Here is a 20,341-nt window from a genome sequence, read left to right as displayed (position 1 = left end):
GCGAGGTGGAAGGACTCCACCTCGTTGGCTCCGAAGGAGCCGTTCCTTCCGGTTCTACAGCCAGGAAGGTCTTAAATCTTACGAGTTGGAGAGAGCGAGGCCGATATTCGAACAATGAAAATATCCAAGAAATATTTAAGAAACATACACGAAATGTTTGATCTGCGAGTGATCATGCTATAATAATCAGATCGGTTTTATACAGCATAATTGTACTATGATTATATTGCAAAAGCGAAAAATAGAAATGTAAATCAAAGCAGTCGAAAAAAAAGTAAGTAAATAAAATGAATTAAAGAAATATAGTGAAAGTAACAGATAAATTGATAATTAAGAAAAATGTGCAAAATTAAACTTTGATTAAAAGTTTCCTAGAGAGAAATTTATTAAACTATAGAAAGATATGTATATGTGCGCGTAGTAATGTTTCAAGTTGTGTTTTATCATTTAATAGCTCGAACTATAATTAATTTCACTACATATGAAATTATTATATCGATCTGTGCATAATTTTTTTATTCCATTAAACAGTGATTTAAATTAATATGTTATATAACATTATTTTAATTTTTAATATTTGATAGAATATATATATATATATATATATATATATATATATATATATATATATATAAAAATGACCATATCTTCATAAATCATATATTTATTGTTAATTCAATTAACACGATCACTCACAGATTGAGTGATACTTTTAATCTATCGATACTGCTCTCATCAGGTCTTGTCTTGTTGAATTTAAGATCTCAATAACGCCGATTGATTTTGATTGATTCGAAATTTAAGCAATTACACGTTTACAGCGTAATTAGATCAAGAAGGGGCAATGATCAATTACATTTAGATAGAATCAACCGACGTTGATAAAAACGAATTAGCGAAGATATTTTTCGGATTTTTGCATTGTTTGGATGTGAAGAGCGATGATTAATTCTGCAGTAGAGATAATACGTGATAAAGTGAATGTGCCCTTTTCTCGTGTAATCAAGCACAAAGGAAAAATCCCTTTATGAACGTAGCAGTAGGCCTCTAGCCATGCGTCCGGCAAAGAAATCCAGCTGCTTTCGAGAACATCACTGCAAAAAACTCTAATCTTATCTCGCTGGCCGTACAAAAAGATTCGCTTTCGCAATACAATTTTCGCTATATGAAAATCAGTATCTATTATCGTTAAAGCTTTCATCATTTTTCGGACTGCATTATATCACCTTGGCAATTTTCAAACGGCTAGCGAAGGAAAATCGAATTGCGAAGTCCGATGTGTCGAATGCAGTTAGAAATCGCCGGATTGCGCCACGAAAAGCAAAAAGGTAAAATAAAAACGTGTTTATTCTCTCGACCAACGAGACTCGAAGCGGCGGCTCGTGTCAGGAAGAGCAACTTCCGGCCTCGGAGTATCATAGTTTTATATCGTCGCGATTGGTACGCGAATTCGAAAGATATCTGAAAGATATCCAAACAGCATGTAAGAATTTAGATTGCCTAAAAAAAGAAGTAAGGCGTCTGAAAAGTTGGGACATTGAAAAAATAATATATATTTGCAGGATCGAAGCATTTAAGAAATATTAAAAAAATTAGGATATACGCGCTTATCTAAAAGATTAAAAAATTAGATCGTCTGAAAAATTATGATGACTTGTAATAAGTATTTTGGACAATTGTGTTATTTAACAAGATTGATTTCTCGGCGAAAAGTCCCAATTTGGCAAGATGCGACCTCCGCTTCTTCCGACGCGAATCGTCAGCTTCTACTCGTTCTGCACTCAAGAAACATCGACGATGTAAGAATAACGACTCTCGATATTCACACATTTATCCACAAAAGCGAAAAAAAAATAAGAGGAAAAAGGAGAAAAATCAAGCGTTCACTGTACAATTATATTCTTTTACGTTATAACGACTTACAATTGAGTAGTCGAGTAGCATATTTTGCATTACCGATAACAACAGTAGCGTGTCACTTGTCTTAATCCCTAATTTTATATATCATTGGAGATAAGTAATCCGCAAGAATAAAGATTATAATCAGCACTACAGTGAAGTTACTATACATCTGTAGATAAGCGGTCCGCAAGGAGAATTCAAAAAACCGACACGATGTTCAATGTATTTAATGATCTTCTTCGAAGGGTGAAGAATATATGAATATATGAGGAATAAAAGAAAAGAGGGAGCGACTAAGTTTCTTGGGTCCTCTCAGCATCTCCTCTAATCCTTTTCTACAAATGCAAGATGCATCATGAGGGTCAAAAGTGACTTTCTTCGATTTGTGTACTCATATGTGATTTATTGTAATATCTTGTACAGACATAATTACAAGCTACATAGGAAACGATCTCGCTCTTTATACCGAATAATTTTGGAAATTACAAATAAATTAATCTCGAACAAAACATTATACGTAATAAAGAAATAAACGATAACTAGATACGTTTGATAAATAATATGTACATGATAAATAATATGTAAAATATAAACACAAATCGTAAGTCTTGCAGGGGATATCACTATTCGTATTATTATGCACATTCGTTTACATAGTAGGGCAAAGTTCGGAATCAACTGGATCTGTCACTACGCTCGATCGACTCAACAGCCCATCTTCAAACTGACCATCTTTTGCAGTTTTTTCTGGGCCGCGAAGAGCCCTTTTTCGTATAAAACGGCTCACAATTGTTGGGTTCACGTAAGACATGGTTAATCTGCATCCCCAGGATAAAAGCGCCAAAGGCTATACAAACAGGACAACAATTCAGAGATATTGGAATATTTTCTATTTGAATTTTTAAAAACAGTTAATGTAACAGAACCAATTAACAATAATTCAAATCATTTAAAGAGTTAAATAATAACAGAAGCAATTAAAAATAATTCAAATCATTTATAGATAAGTTTGAAAGTTAAAAAAACTTGGAAAAATTTTTTTGTCAAATAAATTATTATTAATATAAGTTTATACTTACCCGTTCCTCATCAAGGTAACTGTATGGTGTGATGATATGCCGCCAGAGGCATTTGTTAACGAGGTTTCTTAATCGGTTTACTTCCAGTGGATTGGCACATGGGTGATATAACATTACGATTGCTCCATGCTAACAATAAGATAACAAATGCAAATAATAGTCTAATATCAAATCTGATGATACTTTATGTTGCTTGATTACCTCGAGACTATGCAACCATCTTTGTTTGGGCACAAATTTGTATTCTCCGTAAATTGGCCATAAAGGTCTATGTGGACCACTGCAAATTGCACATAAATATTGTTAGGAATTGCTTATAAATGCTAAGAGAATATCACATTACTACTTACTAAAGAGGGATATCGTCATCATACTCAATTTTTTGATTCATACATTTATGAGCAGCCTGAAAAAATACGTTGATCAAAATTGGATTAGGAAATATCAATATTTAAAAATAACAATATGAAATATTTTTACCTGATATGCCTTTGGAATTTTCTCACAGTAAAGTATCGGTGTAATCTTACTTGGTATGATATTATGGCCATAGCATGTATATTCAGATGGAGTATGATTCCAATCAACAGTTAAATTAGTCTGAAATTTTATTACTATTAAAAAATGCAATACTCAGATTATAAAAATATTTAAATAAATATTTAAATGTTTAAATGAAAATATTTAAGTGTTTTTTCTTTTGTATTAAAATAATCTGTAATATAGATTATAACAACCTTAGCATCATCACAATCTGGTGAAACATGACCCATATGTATGTGAGAAGGTTCCGTCATAGATTCGTATTCATGTTGTTGTTGATTCTTTGGCAATACTTTGGGTGGTGGTGTTGGATCGCCTAATCTATCAGGCATCCAACGTCCAGTCCAATGCATATCGACAGGTAGATCTGTCACAGATTCATATTGGTACTGTTGCTGGCTTATTGGCAATATTTTGGGAGATGGCTTTGGATCACCTAATCTGTCAGGCATCCAACGTCCGTTCCAATTTTCATCTTGAATATTCCTATTATTTTCTCTGTTATACTCGTCACTGCGTAACAAACGCAGCAACTTTTCAACATAATACTCATTCTGTTGCTCCGTGTCATAATCTGTGATAATTATGACAAAGGAATTAATCCATATAATTGCTTGCAAGACAAATAGAAGTTAATACAATTTCGTAGAAACATAAAAAGCTAGATAACTTAATAGAGTTTTGCTTGGGTTAATCAAAAAATATATCAGCATATTCCTCTTATCGAAAAAGTATATTTCAAATTTCTAATAAAAAAAATTCAAATGATTCAATTTCTTGATGAAAAAAACTTATTTCTGAAACAGAGTTCATCAAAAACATGCATGTTGATGGAAAAATAGAAAAAAATATCGAAATCACAATTTTTAGGTTAGAAACACTAATCAAAAACAGTGAAGACAAATCGTTTTGTGATACCCTTGTATCTGTAGGTGTCCACAAAACTCGCCGTCGCAAAGGCGCAAATCAGGAAGCCGAAGATCAATCGAGTCATCGTGTTCCAAGTTAAGAATGTGGCAAAGATACTAAACACCAAGCGTCCTATCGCAATATGTCATTTGACATTTGCCATGCGCGAGAGAAATACATATGAGATTTGTTCTTCAAAGAGCTGAACTCTGCACCTTTAGTCTTTTCTCTTTTTCTCCTCAATGTCAATTACATGTCTATCTCATTTTAACGTTTATTCCTATCAGTATATTAACCTTTAATCTCATTTTAATTTATTTTTTATCCATTTTTAGAAGTAAAAAAAGATAAACCGAGATTTAAGTTAATTTAAATTGATAGAAATGGACATAAGTGCAGAAAATATTTATATATTACGAGAAACAGACAGACTCGAGTCTGTCGAAGAACAATATTGTCCTTTATACGATTATTTGCACTATTTTTGCATTTTTTCCTTTTTTTCTTTAATGTGTAATTTTATATATCTATTTTATCTTAGATGTAGACAGAATAACACAGTGCAATTATAAAGAATAAGCTCACTAAGATAATTTATTTTTTTGTTAGCACTAATGATAATTTCTTAAGATAACACAATGGATGCAATTAGATGTCGGAAAAAGAAAAGATATAAAACTTGAACTATTAATCTATAAAAAGACAAACTTTTAATTTATGACAATGTATTATAATCTCCTAATTGATGATTTTTCTGAGATGATTTTAAATTTTGAGAGAAAAATATAAGAAACAAATTTCTTTTATTAATTATAATTATAATAATTATTAATTACGATTATTATTAATTAAATTACATCACATAATTTAAATTTTTTGATTGATATAAATGTTGAATTGTAAAAATAAATGAGAAACGAAAATAATTGTAAAATTTTGATCGAATGATACAATGAACGGTACATGTACATACATAAATGTCAAATTTTAACTTGAAAAAAATATAAAATTTTGTGATAAAAGATTAAAGTTATTTACAGTTGTTGCAGAATTATAATAATATGAAAATTGCAAATCATTTTTATTCAAAAATAAAAATTAGACATTTTTTAATGTAAATATTTTTAATGCCTAAGGAGAAGCAATATTCAGAAAAGCGTATACGGTCTACGATTTTCTCTCATGCAAATACCGATAGCTTCGGACATCGTTGTAGACAATGTTGTGGACGTTTCGTCTCGTCATTAGCGTAGCAGCTAATGTGTTGTAATTTCATTAATTACCTCGTGGCGCAATGGCATGAGTACGCCGTTTGGTAGTTGCATCGACCGACGTTCCAACAGTTTGCTCTTTCCCGAATGGAAGGCACTGCGGTTTCATTTAACTATATTCGTAATTTAACTAACTAAATGATGAAATTCTCCGAACTGGGATCATTCACTTATTATTTAATTCAATTTTATAAATATTTAGATATAGAATGAATGCCGCTTATTTATTAATCTTTTTTTAAATTCTATTATTGGATTACATTAAATTAAGAATTCGTAATGTTAAATTAATTTACAAGCAAATTATAGCAATTAGGATTTAAATATTCTTTTCTGGTTTTTTTAAAATTTTAATTTTCAAAGAGAGAATTATAATCAACCCTTATTACTTTAAAGGTTGAATATAAAATTATTTCTTTGTTAATGAATTACATTTAAAACATATTAATTTCAATTATATTTTTATTACTTTTTAAAAAAAAATATAAATCAATTTTATGCGCGAGCCAGAATTTTTATATACAAAAAATGTTATATAAATTATTATTATATGTTAATATACATAGAGTTTTATTTTTATAAAATAAAAGATTAGATATAGGATCTTATAAAATCAAGAATACATATTAGAAAGCAATTTTTATCTTACCAGGTGCGTGTAGCAGATTTGTGTTGCGTCGATACGAATATTTAATGAAACGCACATGTGTATCTGATGTTACAGTGCTCGTAATTGCGAAAATTACGCTAGAATTGCCTCGTGGGTGTGCGGAATCGCTTAATATTCACGGTCAGGTGCCGAAATAGGACAGGAAAACATTTGTTAATGTAGCTTAGAATATTACGAGCTGTCCGACCTCTCATACAATGCACCACCATGCATCTATAAACATCGTTCGTTATTAATTGCCGGAGGTGTATAATAGCGTTATCGCGCGTACGAGACCTCATTTTCGAAATCCGAATGCCCGTGAGAGAATGGGATTCGCGACACCCACGACATGGACGTAGTCTCGTTGCAGTTGAAATCGCGCGGAATGACCTTCGCCAAAGCAGAGTCGTAAAATTGCATTTACGCAACAACGATTTTTATTCACGTACAGTAAATAGAAGCATACGATTATACGATTGAAGAATGATTAAAAACGTTCTAACGAATGAATAAGATAAGCGCGAAAGAGAAAGAGCACATAAGGTGAAACTACTGTTGAAAAAAAATCACGAGTTAGCTGTAGAATCAATTTCTTTTTATTTAATAATTAATAGTTAATAATTTGTAAGAAGATATTAATTTATGTCATATAAAGAGGTAATTAAGCAATTATATCATCTTTATTTTCACAAATCGAAATATGACAAGATGCTTATCTAATTAAGGAAAGAAAAATTTCGATATAAAGAAAAAAATATATCATAAAAATTATTTAATTAAAAATAAAAAATTTTGCCAATTTGTTGAAATTACAAGTTAATGTGTCTATCGCGTGAATAAAAAAAAGAGTGAAAAAAAAAGAGAAAACTTAATTTATTTTCGTAGAGACAAAGTATCTTGAACTTTGATATTAATCGGAGGCGACGAAAGAAGACGTAGAAATGAAAAAGAAGTAGAAATAATACTCGGTCAGATGATAACACTCATGGAACGGAGTTACTGTACTCAAAGTACTTCTGATGTGCCACGCAGGAGCTATTATTAGGAACGAGGCTTTTCTTTCTCAATCTTACAATGTGATCATCAAGGGATTGATGAACTGACCATTTCCAAGGCAAACGGTATTACGCGCCGGACACTATTTTTGGATTTTTTTGGCAAATGACGTCATTTTATGTATAAATAACGCCATAAAAAAGTTGTAAGATATCTCAAAATAAAAAAGTGACTATAAGTATAAGCCAAATAAAATATAGTTAATATAAAATTCAGTGAATTAGATCTATTTTGAAGGTTTAGAATAACATAAAATAAATAGTTAGATTAACATATATAAATAATTAGATTAGCATTATGTAGAATATTCTGAAATTCAATTAGACATGAATTATGGAATTATTAAATTCAATTAGAAACAAAGACATTTAATATTGAATATTGAAGAAATGCTACAAGCGATGACTTTTTTAAAATTTTCATCAATAAAATCGTCTTTACATTTTTTAATTAAATTATTTTTTAAGTTTCATGTTCTTATATATATATATATATATATATATATATATATAATTTCTATCAGTATTAAAATCATTTAAAAAATATATCTTTTGTTAGTAACAGATAACAGATATAATTATTTAATTAATTTGTAACATAATAATAGAGAGAGAGATTTCTTTTTTTACATAAAATCTCATCTAGCATTTATTGATCATAAGAAAAGAATATTATATGTATAGAAATTTTTGTTAATATGTTTAAAATTTCCAAAATTTCCAAAAGGACACATTTTACAAAAGGATAGATTTTTCAATTTTTTTATTTATTTGGAAAGTTTATATTTTTATATTCATTTCTCTTCCGATTTTTTAAACTCTTTCTTTTTAATATTTTATTTTGCTATAATCCGCGCAATTATTTTTTACGCTTGAATAAGCTTAATAATTTTGCATATATTATTATTAAATTCACCTTGATCAATCATTAAAATAAAAACACGTAACAGTTTATTAAAAAATAATAATTATGATATACATTTTACACGTAATTTCTTTAATAATTTAAATTACATTTTATGTCACTTTATTAAAGGTGATGCACATATTGATTTTGGAATTAATTGTTTTGTACGTACTGATACATTAAATTAAGTAATGCATTGACTTCGATATTGATCTTCCCAATACTGCATATAATATCATGTAATTAATTATTTCAGTATATAGTTCTATCTGTATTTTGTAGCATTTCAAATTTCTTATTAAATTCGAATAGTTAAAGAATATCTCAATATTAATAAAATTAATTTTCCATTATATTTATTATTGCTTAAATTTTTTGAAAAGCCACGGCAATTAATTACAAACTCATTCAAATGCAATACTGGTTGTGTTTTTAATTGTGGCAAATGCAAACGTGTCTACACTACAGATATGAAAATAATTGTCGTGGCGTTGAACACGTGAACCAATTAACTTCGTGTTTCTCGTCGGAATTCATTTCATATATTTTTCGTCTCTGAATTATTTCATATACAGTCTACTAACAACGCGTTCGGTGTTAATTATCGATCACCGAGCGAGTGGCGCGATTCGATCCGCCACTCGCGACGCGCGTCATTGGTCATTTTTATCGGGGATTCGACGCGCAGATAGATAGTGGAAGCGAAGTACGACTAAGCCGACGGCAATACGCCCACTTGCAGGGTAAATGAAAGATCAGCCAGAGCGCAAACAGTGGCTCGAGTGGCTATATCCGCGCTCGAGGGCCGGAATGTCACCCGAAGCGGCGATATCCGGTGCGTGCGTGAGCGCAGAAAAGAGTCGAAAAAGAAAGAAAAAAACAAGGGCACGTGACGAATCGCGACACCGCGTTCAAAAATTCATTTCGAGATGGCGCATAAAACTTCTGTGTAGTGCCGGAAATAAATATCCTCGAACAGTTTGGGCCTCTCAATGGCTATAGTCCTCGTTTCGAAGAAGAAGGTCCAGAGAAAAGGGGTTTTCTCTTTTCGCGTATCAAAACTTGCAAAATGCAATTATTACTGACTATATACATTATACAGTTTTGACAAGCAGAAAATTGGAATTCTCTTCGTGGAACTTTTGGCCCTTGACATATGAGAGCTCTTTGAAGAGAAAACAATTTTTCGGAAATATAACACTCACAGATATATTTTCATGTCAGTTGCCCATTTAAAGTTAATATTTAAATATAAAATGTATGTAAATGACGCAGCGGGCCTTCTTAGAATATCAACGGCGTAGTTTCTGCGACTTGCACAATCACTAGTATTCCCAAGCCACCTTACTATCGACATCATTGTTCATTATAGATCCGTTACAGTTGAAGTTTACACATCTGCAACGCGCTCTTGTAATAGATGTAAACGTATGCGTTGAGCAAATATTTGTATACGTTGATTTTCTGGTTACCCGGGCGAGTTAAACGCAAATATTTCGAGTGTATTACATGTCAAGTAATTTTAGTCCAATTTTAAAATCGCTCGCGAAACTCGTAAGAGATGTATGCATATATAAAGTAGTATAAAAAAATTATTCTTCTATTATATATTTAGAACGAAGGGGACTTAATAATATGTCTTCCCTTTATCTATAATAACTTTTTTTTACAATTTTAGATACTGCATATATTTATCAATTCTTATTTCTTTTCAATTTTATTATACTTTCATCATTTTGACTATTATCTTAATTGTCATTTTCACTTGTGCTCATTTTGTCAGACCTCTTTCCAAAATTTTATCCTATGCGAAAGGTCATTTTTCCTATTTTCAGCAATAAAAGAAAAGCGACGTAAAGTCCAACTTTTTCATTACATTAGTTTTTATGGTTTCCATAGAGCGTGACCCCGAAATTATGCATGAGAAATATCATCTATCGGATTTTTATCTTAGTTAACGCGTAATAACCATTTCAGTTTTCCGAGCAAATGCTATCCTTTTTTTTTTCTTTTTGTTCATAATTCATTTCTATTTTGAACAAAAATTGATCCGTCGAGTCCTCGAGAGAGGAGACTCCTCGTGCGAATCAAGAAGCGAACGTGATTGTTCGTTGACACAATTTTCGGATAACGTATACGGCTTCACCCGCCTTCCTCCTATACTCGTTTTATGCATGATCTCATGCGGTTGGAAAGCAGAGTAAAGACGCATGCAGGCACCGGCTCGAGCCGACATCGAGCGGTGGTGGACGGGGCGGCCAATATTGTCGAGGCAAGAGGGCAAACAGCGTTCGAGTGTTTGCTCCTGGAAACCGTTAACGCTCTTGAAGCAGGGTTTTAACCATGCTCGATCGACCGACGAGTGCACGTCGTAATTTATACGAGCGTGACGAGCGGGCCGTGCGCGCGCGGGGCACAGCCAGTCGGAATAAACTCCCCTGTAAAATTCGAAAAATTGCGCCGCGCGCATACGACATCGCAAAGGACGGTTCCGCTCATGCAGGGATAAGCGGATCGCACGTGCACTTGATTCATTTTTATTTTTCCGTAAGCTTTTCCACGCGACAGAGAGCAGGGGAGAAAAAGAGAGAGAGAGAGAGAGAGAGAGAGAGAAACTATTTGAAATCACGATGAGTTGCATGAGTCCATCGAAATGAATTTACGTCTCGAATTCTCGGAGGATAGAAATTCCCGAATGAGAAAAATATTCGCGCAATAAAAGCGTCATTTGGCAACGCGCGATCGAATAAAAGTGGCTCAAATTTAAGCGCTAATCTTTTATTGAATAAATCTTTCATTTATTTATAGGATATTTATCTTGCTTCTAATAAACATGCATTTTTTGTCCTTTTAAAATTACCTTCGTTCAATAAAAATTTAATTAGATCGTTTGCTGCGATGTAAGTGAGGTAAGTTTCTTTTAATGTCTTTTTGATAATTTAAATGGGAGATCTGCTCATCCACGTCGTTTCACAGCAGCTGGAATTTGTTTTCTTAGGAAGCTTGAATTTTAATGACTCCAGAAAGCGTTAATCGCCTTGACGCGCCCTTTAAAAATAAAATTAATTTGGTGTGGTCGACGATTTGGTTAATAATTAGCTTCTTGTGATCGATAATTTAGCGAAACTTGTACCTCGCACGCGTTCTAGCACATGAAATTCGTCGTTAAGTGGTGTACACCCAGCTGTTGTAACGATGTACGTGTACGTACACCTAATGAGATTAGGAACGCATTCGAGGTGGCTAGCTTTCAAGACCCAACTCTCCGACCGACTTGCTCGAGTGGCAGTATTGGTTTTTCGTGTACACCATGAGCCGCGATACGTAACGTGCCATGAACACCCACGGATAGCTCGGATAGCTTGTCGTTTTTATGGATATAGCTTGTATTTCTTCTGTGGGGGTTTACAGGCTGCGTAATGCAGCGTCTATCGAATATGTGCAAACTAGACTCCATCGTAGGAACGCTTGCACGTTCTAATGAAGTTTGACATCTTGGATGGAGTAAGATCAACAAAGCCAAGCCTGCGCGAGAAGAGCGATCTACCTTAAAGTCAATTTGTCGTCACTTCAAATAGATGGTGAACTCAAGAGTTTTCAAGGAGTTCTATGAAATGATTAAAAAATACAACGTGGCTGTAGAAAGAAATACATGTGAGGATCACGTTTCTGAAGTACCTTAGGGCATTCAAAATTGCTTTATTTTTCAATCCAGAAACTGATAAATAATACATACACTTTACTAGATTATTTGCAATGTGTTATATTTAAATTCCAATTTACATTCCAATTTAATTTTACAATTTTCTCAATAAAATTTGAAAATTACTTTATGATGATATTATTAAAGAAGATACGTAATATTATGTGGAAAATAATTTCAATTTTAAAACATTCCAGAACTATCTATCTGCTAACCGTCTGTTTGAGGTGACGACAACATTGCGACTTCGGAAAGCTGACAACTGTAATTTGTTTCCGATGTTCGAATGTTCGCGCAAAGAGAAATTGTTCATCCGCGACATTCGTGGAATACATAACATCTGCGATTCCGTGTAACTCGAATGCCTTTAATCTCAAGGGTACGTCAATTGCGCCTTTATAGTAGGTAATATTTGTTGCTGGAGTCAATACTCGAGATCTACATAACTTCCCGTGCATTTCTATGAGCTCCTGGAAATTAAACGTAGATGACGACATATATGTGAAAATTGCCGTACTTGCGCAACTCACGCAAAGGACGAACTACTACCAAAGAAACTATTTTATCGAGATTCAGAACGTAGTTAACGTTGTTTCATTAAATTACGAAGAGCCATCATCTATTATTCAAATCTAAACGGTATCAACAAATTTAACGCTAAACGACCCATGAGAAGGTCATTATTATTCTGCTTTATTATTTTATTTTATAAAAAATCTATTTGCATTGATATGACTGTGTAACATTTATTAAAACGTGTTCGGGGAATTCCATTAATATGTATTATATTTCTATATAATAGCATTTTATGTTAAATAAACAATGCTCCAGATTAATGTATGCAACGCAATTAATAAAAAATTAAATGTCAGTTACATAATGAAGTAAAGTAAATTTTGTACTGGACTTATATGAAAGTATAATATTTCCCTGATCGATGGCACGCACTCGCCCGAATAGAATTATATAATAATAAATGTATAATTCTGGGGCGACTCGTTTCTGTAAGAGCGACGAAGTTTAAAATTACTGAGATGCAGAAGGAACGTGCCGCGAAGAAATATAGCATCGTACAATTGAAAATTAAACCGGGCAGTAAAGGCGGAGGCTGTCGTTAAAGCGTCTCTGTGCCCTCTTTTAATCAGGTATTTTACAGCACGATTAATTGCGCAGAATTGGACCTCCTAGATCTTATTGTATGCGCGTATCTGTGTATATCTGTGTGTGTGTGTGTGTGTGTGTGTGTGTGTGTGTATTGCACGCGGCTTTATTTACGCCACTGATTACTACGGTAACTCTAGAACGACCGGAAACATACGGGGTTTCATTATACTCTTCAGCGCGAGCGGCCATCGATCGATCTTGCCTCTTAAATTATTTTATACGTTAAATGTAACTTGTTGCACGGAGTGCTCATATGTATGTGTTTGACGTACGGAAAATGCGAAAATTGTAGGTTGCTGTAAAGCGATATCCGATGGCAGAACAGTCAGGGTATTCGAAAGGTCAAATTTTCTTTGCAGCTTACAAACCTTTATGCCTTCCTCGTTGATCGAATTAATGAATTTAAACAATTTTATTCAAAAAAAAAAAGATTAAAAAAGAGATTAGCGTTATAATTATTTTTATAATGAGTAGTTTTATAATAAGTTAATAGTTTACAAATAGTTAAAAATAGTTTACGTGGCGCATTTGCGAAGCGAATTGCAACATTGTTACCGTTTCAATTGATTTTAGTCGTGCTTATTTCTTTAATGTCCATCGTAGCCGTAAATTGCATCACGAAATTGCTTCACCCCCGCTTTTCAGGCTGATAGTATTCTCAACTCATTTTTTTATATAAAACATAAAAAAGTGCTGATCCCTCCGCTTGAAAATATGTATATTTACGAATTGTGGAAATTAAATTATTTTCTTTCTTAAAAGTACATTTTATAATATAAATATCACATTAATTTTCTACTAATTTATCGATTCTACTAAAGATTTTTATATTATAGTTATACGCGAGAGCATCAATTTAAATTATAATTTTACATTCACATGAAATAAATTTAATGCAAAAAAAGTTTGTGAATTATATAATTTCTAATTTTCTTAAAGATTCTAAGATTTTTTTAAAGATTTTAAGATTCTAAGAGATAAGACTTTTAATAAATCTCTTTGTTTAGCTGTTGAAATATTGCAAAATTTTCGAAATGCAGACTGATGTTTTAAAATTGACGAAAAATAAAAGTTACATGAGGAAAAGTCACAAACACGTTTATTTATTCATCGTTTTTTTTACATTTCACAGTTTTTGCCGTGTATGTGTTTCAAGCGAAAACGTAAAATTCAACATGCCGCATCCATTCGTCGGAAAATTATCAATCCTCGGCGTGATCGATGGAGAATGCTAGATTCTATCTCCTCGATCGAGTTTGACGATACACACATACGAGCCGGTCATATATTATTTTCTTCTATCCTGTCGCTGACACGCACGCAACTGGGATCTTCATCGGCTTCAGTTGCCACTTATGACGGAGCGCTTCCGGGAGTGGTGCTTCCTGAAGTCCGCTATCGTCCGAATAACGAGCATCACCTAATCCGCTTAAATCGCGTTGACTCAACACGTGAACCTATGCGAAAACGATGAAATACTAAATAATTCTCGCTTAATTCTCGACTTATTTAATGTTAATGATATTAACTTCTTCAACATTGACTATTAACTTCCAAACGTCCACAATGAAATTTTTTTGTCTAACGTAATATAGTTATTTTCATGCTAAATATTGATTTAATTAATAGATATTTATTTCAGAGTAACGATATACTTTAATGTACAAAGATGTAATTCTTGTAAATAATCTTCTATTCAAAATATTTTATTACACAATTGGTAATTATGACCGATGAATAATTATTTGTAAATTCATTGCTAGTACTGAGATGTAATTTCAGGATTTAATTTCGAAAGGTAATTAATTATACGGAGAACTAACAACTGCTAGTTGTTTTAACAGCTAACAAACTGCATAATTCACTGTATTGTTACTCTATAACAGATTTCAAATGAATAATCATGCATGCAATAAGTTAATACTATTAATTAAGATTAGTCACCAGGTGAATTCTTATTACAAATGGATGTAACAAGGACACCAATTGCGAATTAATTAATCTGTGATATTAACGGTTTCAACAGCATTAATCTTCTTTTGCAAATAAAATAATTACAAATACGCGGTGTGTTACCGCGGACGGGTAATTTTTTAAACTCGCTGTTAAATGTTGTTACAGCGTTGTTTAACATTCTCCCCTACCTGAGAGATAAAAATAGACGATAGAAAATAATACGTGCGGTATATTTTTATGTTTTTAACTTGCAAATCATTGCAAACTGTATTCTCTATGTCTTTTGTTTGTATAAAAATCGACAAAATATCTTCTGTTATTCTATATCTTAATACAATATCTTTTATCATATATATATATATATATACACATTGCATACATAATACATGTTAGTAAGCCTGTTTTTATGTGGAAATCTTAATCACAGCGTAATCGCGTTATACAACGTAAAATTATTGCGACAAAGGGGATTGCGAGCCGAGCGACGCTGATATTGAGCTTATCAACCGGCGTTCTAGCGAAATTGGAATAGAGAATTCAAACGTATAAACCGATACTCGGCTGACATTGCATAATCAAAGTGCGCCAGGTGAAAAGCACAAAGCATAATTAAACGTGTGTTGCACAACGCGCACGGATCGGCTCGGCGTCGATTCGCTGTCGCGGCGACTTATGTTCACGCTTATAATACGGCGGAATGGCAATGTTTATCCGGCTGGCGATGGAACGTCCGGTGATCAATAAGCTGAGAGCTGAGGTCTACACGGTCGTCGCTAATTAAAGTTGCGTATACTTGCACAATACTCGACAACCACTCGGGCGACAACCCATAGTGGGGCTAGATCCGCCACTTCACACCACGGATTATCGATTGTCACGCGATCTTACCATGTAATGCAGCAGTCGGCAGGAATTGAACTTGCTCTGGCAGGCCTTCGGCTTGCAGCTCGAGGCGGTCAGGTATCGGGGATAACGTCCCTCGCCCAGATCCCTTATTTCGTATTGCGTCTCGCAGCTGCACGGCACGGACTGCGAACAAATGTCTCTGATGTGCCAATGCGACTTTGTGTCGCGCGTATATATTAATTAACACCGGAGGAGCTTACACGCGAAGAACGCGAAGGGTCGAGTTCAAATTGAACTCGTCTCTTGATTTAAATGGAATTTTCTTCCACATTATGCGGGACTGCTAAGCCTCATGTTTTATATGCGTAAATGGTAGGCGCCGTTTTAAAAAAAAGAGATAATACACGGTGATGAAAATATACTATTAAAAAATAATTAATTAAATTACATGAATTACGATGCTACACACAATATTTGTCGCGCGTTGCTAGATAGTTCTTTTAGTAACAAGCTTATTTTCGACTTTTTGACGAGCTGCGTTTCCAGTTGCGGTGTGCAACAAATATATGTGGAATTAGGTTTTCATCGCGGTTGACGTTTGTTTCGTCTGTACGAAATTGCGAACTGATTTACAAAGTTGAAACAAAATAAATGAATAACACGATGAAAAACGAACCAATTCTATCGCGTACTGTTTAGCTCGAATTGCCACGTATTTAATCACTCGTTACGTTGTTACCGCAAAACGTAAGCGCAATTTTTCATTTAGCGTAAAAAAAATCATTACTCGTAGTCCTTGTCATCTTTTGTAATCAATCTGAATGACCTTTACCATTAAAATCAGTCGCTACGGCGACGCGTGTACAGGACCTTCGCGTTTTAACATTAATTTAGAAAATAATTACGAAAATAATTACCGCGCGCGTTTAATAAACTTTACACACGAAAGCGCCGATACGGAAGTACGATACTACGAGGGATGGCTACATTTACCACCTGGGATAGCTTCTATCGGAAAAAAAGGACTTTAAGCACATCACACTTTTATCCTCCTCTGAATTATTTAAATAAAGGAAACAGCTCGACTGACAGCCAGGCGGTTGTTATATCAGAGGCGGTCACTCAACACTCTTCCTTCTCTTGCGAAGATGAATTCGTAATCTAAATTTGGCATATCGCGCGATGGCGTCATGTAACGACGTCACTTTTCCCCGAAAAAAGTCCATGAAAGAAACATTCTTAAGAATTATGCAAACATACCCTCGTTACGAGACGCGGCTGCAAACCGACATCCTCAACGCCGGCGATTCGCTTGATCTGCTCGTTAAGTCCCTCAGGATGGAAGCTATGTTTATCCTCGTAGAGGAACGTGTTTCGATTATCTTCGGAAATATCCTCGCGATCGTCCAATAGGAATTCCGGTGCGACTACTTGTTTCCATCGGCCGATCGACAAGACTTCCCCCATGCTCTCCGCCAACAAAATGTAGACAATTACCTGATTTGATCAAGTCGTTCAAACATGTTAATTAAATAATTTGTATGTAAAAATTGGATATATTATCGCGTGCGTGACATGGGTAATATTTCTGTTTTTATATATTAAGTTTTAATGAATACATGCGGATTATTTTTTTCCGCGAATATTGAATTTTAATAACAGAATTTTTACAACATTAAAATCGATTTTTATTTAATCAGAGAATGTGGCAGAGATATTCGAATTATGATGAAAAATGAAATAATAAAATTCTTAATCGTTTATTTAAACGCAAATATAGATTATATTTGTAAAATTTATTAAGTTTATTATTAATGTAATTTATAGGTGAATATTGAATAAATGATGGATTTTATAGAAATTTTGTCTGAAAGAAGATTGATTCAAATTTATTAAAATCTGTCGTTTGAAATAATGACTGCCATTTCTGTGATACAAAGAAAGAACTTCCATCAAATTTTTCCATCTGATCTGCTTCTCGCACAGTGTTTTAAATTAATTCGAAGTAATATATTAAATATATTGTTTACACGAGCGCAAGTAAAATATAATAAATTGTAGGAGAATAACATCGTCGTATCTGATGATGCTTACACAAAGGATAAGCTTCATCCTTCCCCAGGACACGTCTTGCGCAAGCCGTCACTCCACACTGAGGACTGGTCTCTCTAACATTCGCTCCTTATATAGATATACGAAATTATTTATTAATAGCAAGCCCTACATTCCAGTGATAAGTAAGATCCCATTACCTGCTAAGATGCCATTAATGCCATTCGATATCTACTCGAGGGGGATGCGTAGATTTCTTTGTTCGAACTGCATTCGTCTTTTGTCTCTCCCACGTCTATTCACATCCATAAATAAAGGTACTTTTTCCTCTGGAACCTCCGATCCTTACCACGAAGGGTCACGACATATAAAGGCATCCACCAATTCCACTCGAAACATTCGCGCGAACGCTGGCTGTTGGATAACATTGCGGCATGATCGTAAAGTCGACGTCTATAAAACTTCAATTTCACGATACTTGCCCGGTATTTACTACCGTAACGCAAAATGATGTTCCGGTAAATTAACAGATGCACAGTTCGGGAACAATACTGGATGGTTCTCGAAATACTCACCTGCAATTTTCAAGGATCCCCGGCACACGGATAATTTCATTCCGTTCGCAGAATTCAAGAATGCTATTTCGGAAAAATTTTTCTAAATATCAACTTTTTTTATGTGGTATATACGATATGTAACGGTATGTTAAATTGTCACATACGTTATACGTATAAATAAATATTTATTTATCAAGGTTTATTGTTACATCATTTTCATAACATATTGATGTTATATTGATTTCTATAATAATATAAATTGTAGACATATATATATATATATATATATATATATATATATATATAGTGATAATAATTCGATATCATTTAATGACTATTTATCGTATAATGCTTACAAAAAATTAACATAAATTATTTTTAAAATAGAATTTATTTTTTATACATATTTTTTATTAATTTTTAATTATGACTTGAAAGAAGTTAATTTTTTGCAACTTTGATTCCTCGTAATCTTTGATTTATAACTTTATAAAATCAACCGATTAAATTATAGTCCATGAATTTTTAAAGAAATTCTGAAAAATTTATGATAATTTATTCCTTTGTAAACTCCTTTGTAAAGAAAAAGTACTATGAAAAAATACATAATGATCAAGAATATAATATTACAACTGTTAAACTTTTTAATGTTACCGCATGTCGCAATCTTATATCTCTTATAATAATTTATTCTCTTTTCCCTTGTCTATCTCAAATCAAAGGAGGTACAAATAGTTATCTTCTTCCTTTCTAAAAAAAGACTTGACATCGATTACTCGTATTTCTCAAACTTTATTGTTATCGTTTTTCCGCGATGCCGATTGGTTCTCTCGCTGCGCTATCTTCGCGAATAGCTGTCATTGTATTGATCTCACAGAGGATTGTTTTGACAATTGTGTATCAAAAAGTTAAAAATATTATAGTGTAACAGTAGTATTTAATTTTAGTATAATAGTATTTAATTTAATATTAATTTTTGCTCTTGTGTTGAAAAAGATAAATAGCGCACGCGCAGCGCGCCTTTGTAATGTCTAATATAATAAAGTACAATTTTAAAACAAATCTTTTTAATTGTTTTTTGTTTGTATCATACATACGCGAGAGATTTATATATATATATCTAATTTTTTTAAATATTTAAGGTATATACGTATTTAATAATTATTTTAATAATGATTTAAAATATGCAATTTATCTTTTTAATTAAAAAAGTGTGTTATTTCTAAGTATATCCCAATTATATCCTTCTCCTTAATTAATGTAATTTTCCGCTTCAGATAACTCCAGGAAATGCAGGGAATCTTGCAATGGATGACGGAAATCTGCGAATTTATACACCGCGTCAAAGATTTATACACGGCGTCGCGTACTTGATTGTTATTAACGAAACGGATGTCGCGTTGGCAAACGCAAACGAACAATCGGCGAAAAGTTATATCACAACAGATGCATCGGCGGCGATGCACGGTGATCAGAAAGCTTGTTTTTAACGAGCTCGTCATAAGTTTCGACACGAACAACACGAACGACACGAACGACGGAACATTCGGATTCGCGTCTCGAATTCGAATCTCTCCCGGGGAACGTTAGTATGAGTTAATCGAGCGCGCGATACGCGAAATTACCGCCACTACCCCCCCCTTCCCCCACCCTCCCCCCCGCGGTGATATACACAGACAGGGGAGATAATGAAAACGCATGGTCCGCTCCTCATTACCGCTCGCGAGATTCCCGCGCGATGAAAT

The 20,341-nt window shown here is 33.4% G+C and overlaps 2 protein-coding genes across 2 annotated transcripts; both read right to left on the bottom strand.

The window, feature by feature from the left end:
- Positions 1-2,284: 2,284 nt before the first annotated feature.
- LOC105426224 (uncharacterized) lies at positions 2,285-4,615 on the bottom strand. Its single transcript, XM_011637349.2, has 7 exons — positions 4,443-4,615; positions 3,719-4,098; positions 3,462-3,581; positions 3,332-3,387; positions 3,183-3,261; positions 2,982-3,110; positions 2,285-2,749 (listed from the first exon to the last, which is right to left on the bottom strand). Exons 1-7 carry the CDS (start codon positions 4,516-4,518, stop codon positions 2,552-2,554), a joined length of 1,038 nt encoding a protein of 345 aa, XP_011635651.2. The 5' UTR covers positions 4,519-4,615; the 3' UTR covers positions 2,285-2,551.
- Positions 4,616-14,257: 9,642 nt separating this feature from the next.
- Positions 14,258-18,176, bottom strand: LOC105426223 (prothoracicotropic hormone-like). Its single transcript, XM_011637348.3, has 4 exons — positions 18,082-18,176; positions 17,248-17,484; positions 16,030-16,170; positions 14,258-14,642 (listed from the first exon to the last, which is right to left on the bottom strand). Exons 1-4 carry the CDS (start codon positions 18,097-18,099, stop codon positions 14,484-14,486), a joined length of 555 nt encoding a protein of 184 aa, XP_011635650.2. The 5' UTR covers positions 18,100-18,176; the 3' UTR covers positions 14,258-14,483.
- Between the last annotated feature and the right edge of the window lie 2,165 nt (positions 18,177-20,341).

Source organism: Pogonomyrmex barbatus, unplaced genomic scaffold (genome assembly GCF_055798465.1).
Source record: "Pogonomyrmex barbatus isolate J1 unplaced genomic scaffold, ASM5579846v1 scaffold8, whole genome shotgun sequence".
NCBI classification, from domain to species: domain Eukaryota; kingdom Metazoa; phylum Arthropoda; class Insecta; order Hymenoptera; family Formicidae; genus Pogonomyrmex; species Pogonomyrmex barbatus.
Note: the sequence above shows the minus strand (reverse complement) of the source record. Positions and strands in the feature narration are given on the sequence as shown.